The sequence below is a fragment of the Mustela lutreola genome, chromosome 7, assembly GCF_030435805.1.
Source record: "Mustela lutreola isolate mMusLut2 chromosome 7, mMusLut2.pri, whole genome shotgun sequence".
NCBI lineage: Eukaryota > Metazoa > Chordata > Mammalia > Carnivora > Mustelidae > Mustela > Mustela lutreola.
The window spans coordinates 69247026-69260702 of record NC_081296.1 but is presented as its reverse complement, the minus strand read 5'-3'; the positions used below and the strand labels follow the sequence as shown (position 1 = coordinate 69260702).

Below are 13677 nucleotides of genomic sequence, written 5' to 3'. Positions count from 1 at the left end.
ACATACTTCACAAATATTTTCTTAATAATGTTTGTTTTTTAAAAACTTCTTTTAAGTGAGATTTATTGAGATAAAGTTTATATAAAATAAAATCTACACTTAAGGTGTACAGTTTGAGGTTTTCACAAACATTATATATTTCAGTAACCATCGCCTCGATCAGGATATGTTTGCTCATCTGCCAAATTCCTTTGCATTCAGTTGTCTTGTCTCCATATTCCTGGTTCCTGGTAGTCCCTGAACTGTTTTCTGCCCCTATATTTTTGCCTTTTCAGAATGTCATATAAATGAAATCAAATAGTATGTAGTGTTTCCTGTTTGGCTTTTTTTCTCTTAGCGTATTGCCTTTGAGATCCTCTCATATATCAGCATTCGTTCCTTTTTATTGCTGAATAGTATGCCTTTGTGGGGATCTGCTACAATTTATTATCTTTCATCATTGGTGCACATTTGAGTTGTTTCCAGCTTTTAAATAAAGCTTTTTTAAACATTCATGTACAAGTCTTTGTGTGGGCAAATGTTTGCATTTCATTTGGCTAACCTAGAAGTAGGACTGCTGAATCATAAGTGTATGTTTGATTTTATAAGATCTGGTTTTTGCCTTTTAACTTGATTTATGCTGTCATTTGTCCTGACATTTTAAATATATATGTTGTTAAGTTTGCCATATTTTTTAAGGCTTCTAAATTTTGTGCCTTGCTTCTATGCCATTCCCTATTCTAAGATGATGCTTTTACTTTTTTAAAAAAGATTTTATTTATTTATTTGACAAAGAGATAGAGCCAGAGGGCACAAGTTGGGGGAATGGCAGAGGGAGAGGGAGAAGCAGTCTCCCCACTGAGCAGGGAGCCCAACGCAGGGCTTGTTTCCAGATCTCTGGGATTGTGACTTGAGCTGAAGGCAGACCCTTAACTGACTGTGCAATCCAGGTGCCCCTAGTCTGTCAGTTTTAATGGTATCTTTAATTCCTCTTACTACCTGTATAATAGTTAATAATCTTATGTTACTTTCTCTTCCACTTGTCCCAGTTTTTAATTGTAGCCCTTCTGATTGTTAGATCATACAATGTTTACATTCTTCATCCATGTCCTTACTTTTGATTTATTCTTAACTCTGCAATTAAATTTGTAAAGTGTTCACCATTTGTCCTTTTTCTCAGGTCTTTCTAGTCATCTCTTGGTCAGATGAAGCTCATACTCTAAGAATTGATGAACTAGTTTGTGGGTCAAATCTGATTCTCTGCCTGTTTTTGTATGGCCTGCAAGCTAAGTTTGTTTTTGTATTTCTAGATGATTGGGGAAAGATAAGAAAAGTAGTAATTTATGATACATGAAAATTATGTGAAATTAAAATTTCTATTTTATGAAAATTATATAAAATTAAAATTCTAGTACCCATAAATCAAGCTTTATTGGAATATATCCATGTTCTTTTATGTATTTACTGTCTATGGCTCTTTCTGCACTACAACAGTAGATTTGAGTAATTCAGTAGAGATTATATCACCTGAAAAGCCTAACATATTTGCTGTCTGTTCCTTTTTTTTTTTTTTTTTTTTAAAGTAGGCTCCTTTCTCAGCATGGAGCCCAACAGAGGGCTTGAACTCATGAGTTCAAGCCCTAAGCTGAGATCAAGAGTCACATGTTTAACTGACTGAGCCTTTCAGGCTCCCCACTACATGTTCCTTTACACTTAAAGTGTGCTGATCTCTATTCAAGTAGATTCCTCAGGAGAGGTTCATGTATACAGTATTCCTGATGTTCTGACATGTTCGAAATTGTATTTTTATAGATTGGTTAGAGATAACATCCTTGATTTGCATTTATTTTCCTTGAAGACACAGCTCTGCTACTGTCTTGTTTTATATGTTGTCATTGAGAAGTCTGATAACAGTCTAATTTTCTTGCTGCTGTGTTATTTCATCTTTTTGCCAGAAAGCCTTAGGACATTTATCTTTACAGTCTTAGAACTTTAGTAGTATATACTTCACAGCTGATCATCCTAGGTGAGTTTTAGTGACTCATGGGTACTTCCAGTGTGTAGACTCAGGTCTTCTTTTATTTTAGGAAGTTTCTTTGGATTACAGTTTTAAATATCAGCTCTGTTTCATTGTTTAGATTTTCTTCTTTGGTGACTCCAGTCATGCCTATTTTCTGTTGCAACCCCTTTCTCTCTAACCCTGTATTTAATTACCACATTTTCATTTCTCAGTTGCTTTTCCTGCTTTGTCTAATGTTATGTATTAAATTTTCATTTGAATCTGTTGTCTTGGGCACCTTGTAATTTAGAATTCATTTCTGGTAGGATTTTTCTAGTTCTCTTCTGGTTTTGTTTTGTTTTTGTTTTTGTTTTTCCTGAGTTCAGTCAGGTCTCATTTATCCCTTTTTTGTCCACTTCTGTTCTTAGTTTCTTCATTTCTAATTAAAGGTGCTTTAATCTGATTAAGGACTTTCGTATCCCCCAGATGCTTGTTTGAGGCTATGTAATTAAGTTTGGAGCCTTATATTACAATTTCCTTTAGCTTTGTGATTGGATTTTGGCTCTTACTGCAATTTTGGCCTTTCTTTTTTGGTAATAGTTTTGTATGAATGTGGTCTACCTCTAGTCTTTTTTATTTCATGGATAGGGTCCATAATTGCTCTCTTCTGTCAGTTGCCCTCTTCTTTTTTTTAAAGACTTTATTTATTTGACAGAGATCACAAGTAGGCAGATAGGCAGGCAGAGAGAGAGAGAGGAAGGGAAGCAGGCTCTCTGCTGAGCAGAGCCCGATGCAGGGCTCGATCGCAGGACCCTGAGATCATGACCCAAGCCAAAGGCAGAGGCTTTAACCCACTGAGCCCACCCAGGTGCCCCCAGTTGCTCTCTTCTGTGTAATTTCTTTTATAGATGATGCTGGTGGTAGAGGTGAGGTGAGGAGAGCATTTGGCCTGTGTTGTTTCTCTCATTTCTGTAGGATCCTTAATTTTTCCCTTTTTATTTCCTTGTTTTATTTACTGCCACACTGTTCAGGGCTTATCACCTTTTTTTTTTTTTTTTTAAACATATTTCATTTTCCTCCAAAAGCAACACTTCTCTCAGGTTGCTACTTCTGGTCATGCTCATTTTTAATCTTTCCCCAGGAACTGGCTGGTCTCAGCCTATGTTCCCCAGTATTGGGCGTGGCTTTGTATGCGCTTCATCTAAATCCTCTATACCCTCTGTTTTCTTTCTTGAAGCCTCTTAAGCTCCTCTCTCATCTGTGGTTGTAGGCTTGAAATGATAGGGAATAGGAACTCTAATGGAACAAGTCATTTGAGGCTGTGGCGTGTATTTTTCATCTCTCAGTAATGCTGCAGACATGAATCCTGTGTGGTTTTCTTGCTCTCCTTGTTTATGTTTTGGAGGAAAGTTTTGGGGAAGATTCAAAATCAGGCCATAGTCATCATCCTCTATCTGGATTCATGTATGTTGCATCATTTTTGTTGTTGTTGTTTGCAGGAACTCTGAAAGGAAAAGTAAATAGTAACTAATAATAATAATAAAAGTAAATAATTTTAGTTTCAGTGGAACATCAAATAGATGTAAATACTGTAAACATTTCTCAACTATGTAAGTATTATTATAACGATTTTTAGAAGTGTGTTTAAGCAGAAAAATGTCATTACTCAGGCATTCTAGGTGTTGCATAGTGGGTTGGGTTTTTTTGCGTACTTCATAGTCTGTTCTCCACTAGTACACAATTTTAAAAACTATTATTTAAAAATTAGGTGTTTCAAAGCATGTTTGTTTCAAAATTTTGTCAATTTTGAAGGCTCATTTTTGTTGTGATTGAGTGTTCAGATTTTGATTTATTTTGGTTAACTAAAGTGGGCTTTGGTTTTATTTGGTTTCTGTTATATTAATGGCAGTTAAGTTTTAAGTATTGGGGAGCATTTGTTATTTGAGTCATCTTCATCCTCCTTGCTTTGTAATATGTTTTAAAGTCAAGACAAACTCATTTTTCATTTATCAGATGCATACTTCTACTGGAGGGGGATTTTGTGATTGTGGAGACACAGAAGCATGGAAAACTGGCCCATTTTGTGTAAGTCATGAACCTGGAAGAGCAGGTACTACAAAAGAGGTAAGAGTACTATTTTTAAAAATTACTAATTATTTTAAGCTTGATGCAGTTAGGTAGAAAGAAATGTTATATTATGGGTTAAACTCAATTCCATTAAAAACCCTGGTTTTTAATGTTCCAGTATTTAAATGTAAGGAGTTTTATTCTACTCTTTATTTATTTGTCTAAAGAGTGAATTTCTGGGACGCCTGGGTGGCTCAGTTGGTTAAGCAGCTGCCTTCGGCTCAGGTCATGATCCCAGCGTCCTGGGATCAAGTCCCACATTGGGCTCCTTGCTCAGCAGGGAGCCTGCTTCTCCGTCTGCGGCTGCCTGCCATTCTGTCTGCCTGTGCTCGCTCTCTCTCCCTCTCTCTCTGATAAATAAAATTTAAAAAAAAAAAAGTGAATTTCTTAGTTCTGTTTGTTAAGCAGTCAATTTGATGGGTAAGAGTAATATATAAGGCTAAAAGAGCAAATGGAACAGTAGAATTGGCATGTAACTTCAATAATTACTTTTCATAGAAAAATTACTTTTCTTAAAGAAAAAATAGTCAATAAATTGATTATCTACTATACATCCTAATCAAGAAAAGTGAGTAAGCCCAGATAAAGGCTATTAGGAGAATGAGGAAATAACTATAGACTGCAGATACAGAAGAAATTAAAAGGATTATGAAAGACTCTTTATAAGACTATGTGCAAATACATTTGAAAAATGGGTTATTTTATCAAGCTATATAAAATTTAATCATTTATTCAAACATGGAGAAAACTTGAACAATTAATAACCAATGTAGAAATTCAGAATGTTGTCACAAGAAAGTACTTCCTAAGAAGTACTTCCTATGTTCAAATGATTTCACAGAGTGACCCTTTTGAAAAACTGCAAGAAATAGTTTTTGTACTCTTTAAACTGTTCCAGATAATCCTCTAGCAATGAATACCCTGAACCCCCAGATTTTGATCTCTTTAAGTACTGTTACCCGCTAAAAGAACCCAGGGCTTGTAAAAATACCTGACCAGATCTGAGTCAAGGATTAAGTAAGCTTATGAGGATGGGTTTGTGTCTAAAGAATCTAGGACCCAGCACGAAAGGGCTGTCATTGATCAGAGTTGGACAATTAGAGTATCAAAATAATACTAATTACAGTAACTGCTGTAACTGATTGAATCATAATATATGAAAATTCATGAATTCCTAGTAAAACCAAAGAGAACTTAAATAATTTTGCCATGGCAGTGGTTATTATATCAATTTCTCACACTGAAAACTGGTAATTAAAAGAATGAACTAAGCGCATTTATTCTACCTCTTTTTTTTAATTTAATTTTATTTATTTGTTTTAGAGAGGAAGAGAGTGTGTGAGCAAGAGTTGGGGGAGGGACATAGGGAGAGAGAGAATCTGAAGCACACTACACCCTGAACTTGCTCTAAACTTGGAGCCGTACTCAGGGCTCTATCCCAGGACCCTGAGATCATGACCTGAACCAAAATTGAGAGTTGGACGCTTAACCAACTGAGCCACTCAGGTACCCCTGTTCCACCATTTCAGTAGTAATTGTATTTCATGGTAAACAAGTATTTCCAGTTTACAAGGTAAAGCTCTTCTTTCTGGCTGAATGCTACCTAGCTAATAGAGAAGGGATAATAGGATTAGAATAATTAACATTTTGTAAACCTTGAAGAAATATTTGATTCAGGCAAGTTCATTAATGGATGCTAAACCCATGAAGACATGAGTTGATAAAGAACAATATTCATATAGTTCTAAATTGTCATCTCATAGATCACTTGCTAGGCATAAAGGAAAAAAGTAAAACTTTAAGTGGTGGTATTATATTGTCATCTCCTGAAACTGGTCATTGGTATTAGTATCATTACTAATAATGGAGTGAGATGGCATAATGAGCCTCCTCACAGGATGTAAAATGAAGTACATAGGTTAACATCTCAGAATCAGCTCACTTTGGTGGCACATGTGCTAAAATTGGAATGATAAAGAGAAGATTAACATGGCCCCTGTGCAAGGATGACACAGAAATTTGTGAAGTATTCCATACTTTTATGATTTCACTCATATGTGGAATTCAAGAAGCAAAACAGATAAGCATAAGGGAAAGGGGGAAAAAAAAAGGAGGGAGACAAACCATAAGAGACTCTTAACTATAGAGAATAAACTGAGGGTTACTGGGAGCAGGGGATGGGCTATATGGGTGATGGGTATTAAGAAGGGCACTTGTGATAAGCACTAGCTATTATGTGTAAGTGATGAATCTCTAAATTCTACTCCTGAAACTAGTATTACACTGTATGTTAACCAGAATTTAAATAAAAATTTGAAATAGTGGGAAAAAACAAAAGTTCATAAAAAATTTTTTAAAAATGAGTTAAGGTAACGTACTGTATAAACAGAATAAAAAACAAAACCAGATGATCATCTTAGTAGATGTAGCTAAAGCATTTGACTAAATCCAACATACTTTCATCATAAAAAGACTTAAACTTAAAACAGAAGGGAATTTCCTCAACCCTAATAGAGGCCATTATGAAAAGCTCCTAGCTATAAATTTATTAGATACTTTCCCTCTGAGATCAGGAACAAGACAGAGATTCTGCTCTTGTCACATCTATTCAATACTGTATTAGAGATTCTCGCTAGGGCAATTAGTAATGCAAGAAAAAAAGTGAAAGGCATCCAGATCGGAAAGGAAAAAGTAGAACTAGCTCTATTTGCAGATGATATGATTTTATATATGGAAAGTCTTAAGGAATCCACACACAAAAATTATTAGAACTATAAGTTCAGCAAGAATGTAGGATACAAGATAATTATACAGAAATCACTTGCTTTATACATCAGTAATCAAAAATCTGAAGAAGAAATTGAGAAAAAAATTCCATATTGGAACGTTCTATTCCAATATTTCCATATTCCATATTATAGTATCAAAGAGAATACAATATTTAGAAATAAATTAGCAAAAACAGCATAAAATTTATATTCTTTCACTGTTGAAAGAAATTAAAGACGATCTCAATAAATGGAAAAACATCCCACTTTTTTAAAAAAAGTTTTTGTTTTAATTCCAGTTTGTTAACATACAGGGTAATATTAGCTTCAGGTGTACAATATAGTGATTCAACAATTCCATACATCACGGTGCTCATCATGACTAGTATGCTTCTTAATCCCTATCACCTGTTTCATCCATCCCTCTCCACACCTCCCCTCTGGTAACCATCAGTTTGTTTTCAGTAGTTAAGAACCTGTTTCTTGGTTGATTCTCTCTTTCTTCTTTCTCCTTTGCTCATTTGTTTCTTAAATTCCACACATGAGTGAAATCATATGGTATTTTTGAAGATTTAAAATTGTTAATGTGGCAGTCCATTGGCTATTTTTTCCCTAGCACCACCAAGCGATTAAACTTACTTCTCCATTGACACTGACCAGGTATCCCACAAATTTAACTCAAGTCTGATACTCTCTGCTTGGTGATAACATCAGATTCCAGAGATTAAGGGCATAGTCTCACAAGCTTCCCCCATTTTAGATATCACTTGGAAGTCTAGGTTCTCTTTGCTTTTGCTTCTGACCAATTGGCTATAAATCAGAGATTCTCATGACCCTCTCTTCGGATTCCATTGATTTACTAGAGCAGCTCATATAACTAAGGAAATGAGATTTCCTAGATTTACTAGATTACCTATGTATTATAAAGGACTGTACTTCAGAAACAGCCAGATGGAAGAGGTGCATAGGGCAAGATATTTGGGGATGGGTTGTGGATTTTGCATGCCATTTGAGTGCACCACTCTCCTTAGATCTCTGTGTGTTCACCAACCTAGAAGTTTCCCAAAATCTTGTCCTTTTGGGTTTTTATGGATGTTTCACTATAGGCACATGATTGATTGAATCATTAGTCATTGGTGGTTGTTTCAACCTTTACCCCCTTTTCCCTCTGCAGAGGTCAGGGGATAGGACTTGAAGTTCCAACCTTCAGATCACACGATCAGTTCCCCTGGCAACGAGCCTCCATCCTTAGTTGCTTTCTAAAAGTCACTTCATTAACATAATGAAAGACTTTAAAAATTCCTCCCAACACTTTGGAAATTCCAAGGGTTTTAGGAGCTGTATACCAGAGAATGGTGAAGACCAAATATATTTCTTCCTATACATCAGAATATCACAGGCCATATGCTCCAGTTAATGTACAGATTCAATACAATTCCTATCAGAATTCCAACTGGGAAATTTTTTTTCTCTATTTTAGTAATTGATAAGCTTACATTAAAATTTATATAGAATTATAAAGGACCCATAATAGCCAAAACAACCTTGAAAAAGAACAATTTGGAGAACTCACACTTCCCTATTTCAAAACCTACTACAAAACAACAGTAATCAAGACAATGTGGTATGACATAATGATAAACAGAGATTATGAGAATAGGTTTGAGAGCCCAGAAATAAACCCGGTACCTGTCTGTGGTTAGCTGTTTTCAACCAGAATATGAAGGGCATTCACTAGGAAAAGAATAGTCTTTTTATCAAATGGTACCAGAACAACTAGATAGCCACATGCAAAAGAATGAGTCTGGATCTCTAGCTCATATCATACATGAAAATTAGCTCAAAATGGATCAGAGACCTAAATGTGAGAACTAAAACTATAAAACTCTTAGAAGAAAACATAGAGGCAAATCTTTATTATCTCATATTTGGCAGTGGATTGATAGACATGACAGCAAAAGTCTGAGTAATAAAAGAAAAAATAGATAATTGGACTTTACCAAAGGACACTGTCAAGAAAATGAAAAGCCTACAGAATGGGAGAATTATGTTTGCAAATCATATTATCTAATAAGGGATTCATATCTAGAACTTAAAAAGAGCTCTTTAAACTCCATAATAAAAAGACAACCCAGTTTTTAAAGCCTGCAAATAGTCATTTCTTCATGAATAGTCATTTCTTCAAAGAGTATATATACATAGATACACACGCAGCTAGTAAGCACATGAAAAGATGCTTAGCATTATTACTCATTAAGGAAATGCAAACCAAAATCATGACTTTGTTTTTCATACCCACTAATGGCTATAATCAAAAATGCAAATAATAAGGAGTGTTAGAATGTGACAAAGTTGGAGCCCTCATACGCTTTGGTAGAAATGTAGACTAGTGCAGCCACTTTGGAAAATAGTCTAGCAGTTCTTCAAATGATTAAATGTAGAGTTAACATAACACTCCAGCAACTCTACTTCTAGGTATATCCTCAAAATAATTGAAAACAGTTCAAGCAAATATTTAGACATACATGTGCGTGGTAACATTATTCATAATAGTATTATTAGAGAATAATATATTACTCATAATAAAAGTAGAAATAACTCAATGTCCATCAACTGATTAATGGATAAACAAATGTGAGTAAATTGGTACAATGCATTATTTGGCTATAAAAGGAAAATAATGAAACATGCTTCAGTTTGGAGGAACCCTGAAAACATTATGCTAAGTGAAAGAAGCCAATTATAAAAGATCACATTCTATGACTACATTTAAATGAAATAAATGGAATAGGCACATTTAAAGGGACAGAAAATGGGGTAGTGGTTCTTTAGGTCTAGGGGCATGGAGTCATTGGGTGGCAGAGGAAGAAATCACTAAGGAGTGTTTTTGTTTTTGTTTTTTTGAGGTGATGAAACTGGTCTAAAACTGATGTGGTGATAGTTACAAATATGTGTAAATAAACTAAAACCATTAAGTAGTATATATATATTTTTTAAAGATTTTATTTATTTATTTGACAGAGAGAGATCACAAGTAGGCAGAGAGGCAGGCAGAGAGAGAGGAGGAAGCAGGCTCCGTGCTGAGCAGAGAGCCCGATGCGGGACTCGATCCCAGGACCCTGAGATCATGACCTGAGCCGAAGGCAGCGACTCAACCCACTGAGCCACCCAGGCGCCCTAAGTAGTATATTTTGAGTGAGTTGTATAGTATGTGAGTTATATCTTAAGCTGTTAAAAATATTGAAGTAACTAGAGTTTCTCTTATGAAATATGTATATATATATTTTTAAAGATTTTATTTATTTATTTGTCAGAGAGAGAGCGAGCGAGAGCGAGCACAGGCAGACAGAGTGGAAGGCAGAGTCAGAGGGAGAAGCAGGCTCCCTGCGGAGCAAGGAGCCCGATGTGGGACTCGATCCCAGGACGCTGGGATCATGACCTGAGCCGAAGGCAGCTGCTTAACCAACTGAGCCACCCAGGCGTCCCTGAAATATGTATATTTTTTAATATTGATTTGAGAGAGAGATTGTATGGGTTCATGTCCATTAAGGGATAGAGGGAGAGGGATGGAGAATCTCAAGCAGACTCCCCATGGAGCATGGAGCCTTTCACAGGGCTTCATCTCACGACCCATGATATCATTCATGATTTGAGCTGAAATCATGAGTGGGATGCTTAACTGACTGAGCCATCTGGCCCCACTTACGAAATACTCTTGATAAAAATGTTTAGCCTGAACTTAGTAAAACCTTGAGGTTTAAATTTTAGAAAATACAGGGGAGACATGAACACAATAGAGAAGACCACAAGGAAGATAAGTATAAAATATAGGACATTTCGGGGCACCTGGGTGGCGCAGTGGGTTAAGCCGCTGCCTTCGGCTCAGGTTATGATCTCGGGGTCCTGGGATCGAGCCCCGCATCGGGCTCTCTGCTCGGCAGGGAGCCTGCTTCCCTTCCTCTCTCTCTGCCTGCCTCTCTGCCTACTTGTGATCTCTCTCTGTCCAATAAATAAATAAAATCTTTTTTTTTTAAGATTTTATTTATTTATTGGACAGAGAGAGATCACAAGTAGACAGAGAGGCAGGCAGAGAGAGAGAGAGGGAAGCAGGCTCCCCACTGAACAGAGAGCCCGATGCGGGACTTGATCCCAGGACCTGAGCCTAAGGCAGTGGCTTAACCCACTGAGCCACCCAGGCACCCAATAAATAAAATCTTTAAAAAAAAAAAAAAAAATATATATATATATATAGGACATTTCAAGGTAAATAAAATGTATGAGTTTTTATAGGAAATATGGCCTGGCTTCTGTCATGAAGAACAAAAGGCTGGAATTGGAGATGGTAGATTCATTTAGATGTAAATGACCTAGACATAATAACCAAATGCTGGATATTTTGGGAAGAATTAGGAAAACTAATATGACCAAGACATTAGAGAATATTTAAAAATTATTAATGTTACTAGATATAATAATGGTATCATAAGTATGTAAGAAAATTTTTTTTTTAGAAATGCATGTTAAGTATCTAGGTTAGAATATGACCAATACCTTAAAATACTGGAAAAAAATATATGGAAAAATAACAGTTACTGAATTTAGGTAAAAGTGTCTTTATTATACTGATCTTCCTGTTTTTCCACATTTAAAAAATTTTACTGGTTAAAAATAAAAACCAACCAACTTAATACCAAATAAATAACAAAAATATAGAAACTGTCCTTAAGCATAGAAGGGGGAAAAGATAAAGTTTCCAGATTTGTTATATAAAGCCAACATTATATTGATCTCATATCTGACAAAATAGAGAATGTACGGATCAGTTTTATTAATCATTGTTATACTGAAATACTAAATAAAACATTAGTGAGTGAAATCAAGTCTTTTAAAACAATCATGTAACACTATCATGCTTACCTTCCTGGAATGAACTCCTCTTGGAATTCACTTGTGAAACCGTTAATCCTGGCACTTTCTGGAAAAGTAGCCTCTTTTTAAAAATCATGATACCTGGAAAACCCAAGAATGTTAACTGAAAAATGGAAACTAGAGTAGAGTTTAGTCAAGTTACTGGTTACAGAACTCATAATAAAAACCATTAGTTTTTCTGTTTAATATATTCAACAAATATTACTTTAATACCCTTACAAGCAATAATATCTTTTAGAAAATGTAATGGAAGGGGTACCTGGTGGTACAGTTGGCTGAGCATCCTAGTCTTGGTTTAGGCCTGGGTTGTGATCTCAGGGTCTTAAGATCGAGCCCCATGTTGGGCTCTGTGCTCAGTCAGTGTGAAATGTGCTTCAGATTCTCTTACCCTCTCTCTCTCTCTGCCCCCCTGCTTATGTTCTCTCTCTCTCTCTCTTCCTCTCTAAAGAGATCTTGGGGGGAAAAAAGGAAAATATAATGGAAGAGGGATGCTCGGCTGACTAAGTCAATGGAGCAGATGACTTTTGATTGGGGTTGTGAGTTCAAGCCCCATGTTAGGTACAGAGATTTTTTTTTTTTTTTTTTAATGTAATGGAAGAGAAGATCTCATTCTCTATAGCATGAGAAAAAAATATAATAACTTGGAAAAAATAAATCTGCCAGCTCTGTTTTAAGAAACTTGAAAAGTGTATTCTAATAGGCATGAAAGAAAAAAATAATCAAGAGATACACTTCATTCTTGTATTGGAAGATTCAATACTACAAAAAAAAACAATATTAAAATTTTTTCTAGAGTTAATCCACAAAATCACTATATTCCCAACCAGAATAACAGCCAAATATTCTTTTGGAACTTGACAAAGTTATCAGAAGTTCTTCTGGAAAAATAATCTATGAGAATTGTCAGGGAAAGCTGAAATAAAGAATTACGAGTGTGAGGTGTAACAGATTTAAATGTATTAAAGAGCTCTAGTAATCCAAATACGGTGATTCTTGCTACAGGAGTAGACAGCAAAGAATGGAACAAAAAAGAGAATCTAAATCCAAATTGGTAGTAAAGATAGCACTTATGGTTGTTGGTGGTATGTAACGGGCTACCCATTTGAGGGAAAAAAATATTAAGCTTGATCAGATAAATTCCAGTAATATCAATGATTTTTAAAAGCTTTTTTTTTTTTAAAGAAAAGAAATTATGAACTTGTTAGGAAATATGAGTGAATTTTTAAAAATAATCTTGAAGTAGGTTGGGCCTTTCTAACATTTTTTTTTAAACTTCAGAAGCCATAAAAAGGAAAAGATTGATAACAGTGCTTCTGCAAAAATTAACTTCTTTATAGCAAAAACTTTTCATGAGATTAAATGACAGACTGGAAGAAACATTACAGTATGTCATAAAAGATAATTACCTGTCATTAAGAAATCCTTGGTGGGGCGCCTGGGTGGCTCAGTGGGTTAAAGCCGCTGCCTTCAGCTCGGGTCATGGTCTCAGGGTCCTGGGATCGAGTCCTGCATCAGGCTCTCTGCTTAGCAGGGAGCCTGCTTCCCCTCTCTCTCTGCCTGCCTCTCTGCCTACCTCTGATCTCTGTCTGTCAAATAAATAAATAAAATCTTAAAAAAAAAAAAGAAATCCTTGGTAATCTGTATATTTGTGCTGTATGACCACTCGTGTGTAGTATACTCTTATTTTACAAAACTCAGAATGGAAAGAATTGTAATTATATTTGGAGAAGTAAAATGTGTTGTCTTCTCTTGAGTAGGAGCATTAGAACACAACAGTATGGGCTCTAGAACAGGTGTCCTCGGTTTGCTTTATAACCCCACTGATAGCTCTGTGATCTTAGCAGAGTTATTCACTGTTTCTTCCTTTCAGTTTAT

The 13677-nt window shown here is 35.6% G+C and overlaps 1 protein-coding gene and 1 non-coding gene across 4 annotated transcripts in view; both read left to right on the top strand.

The window, feature by feature from the left end:
• UBR1 (ubiquitin protein ligase E3 component n-recognin 1) overlaps positions 1 to 13677 on the top strand; it is a 145418-nt gene that overhangs the window by 27206 nt on the left and 104535 nt on the right. For all 3 annotated transcript variants that reach the window (XR_009355532.1, XM_059181310.1, XM_059181309.1), the window contains exon 4: positions 3992 to 4102. Coding sequence is in view for 2 of the 3 variants with exons in the window: in XM_059181310.1 (XP_059037293.1) it covers positions 3992 to 4102 (111 nt within the window). In the remaining variant the exon portion in view is untranslated. The remainder of the gene's footprint in view (positions 1 to 3991; positions 4103 to 13677) is intronic.
• Positions 6042 to 6146, top strand: LOC131837390 (U6 spliceosomal RNA). Its single transcript, XR_009356003.1, has one exon. It is a non-coding gene; the product is annotated as a U6 spliceosomal RNA (small nuclear RNA).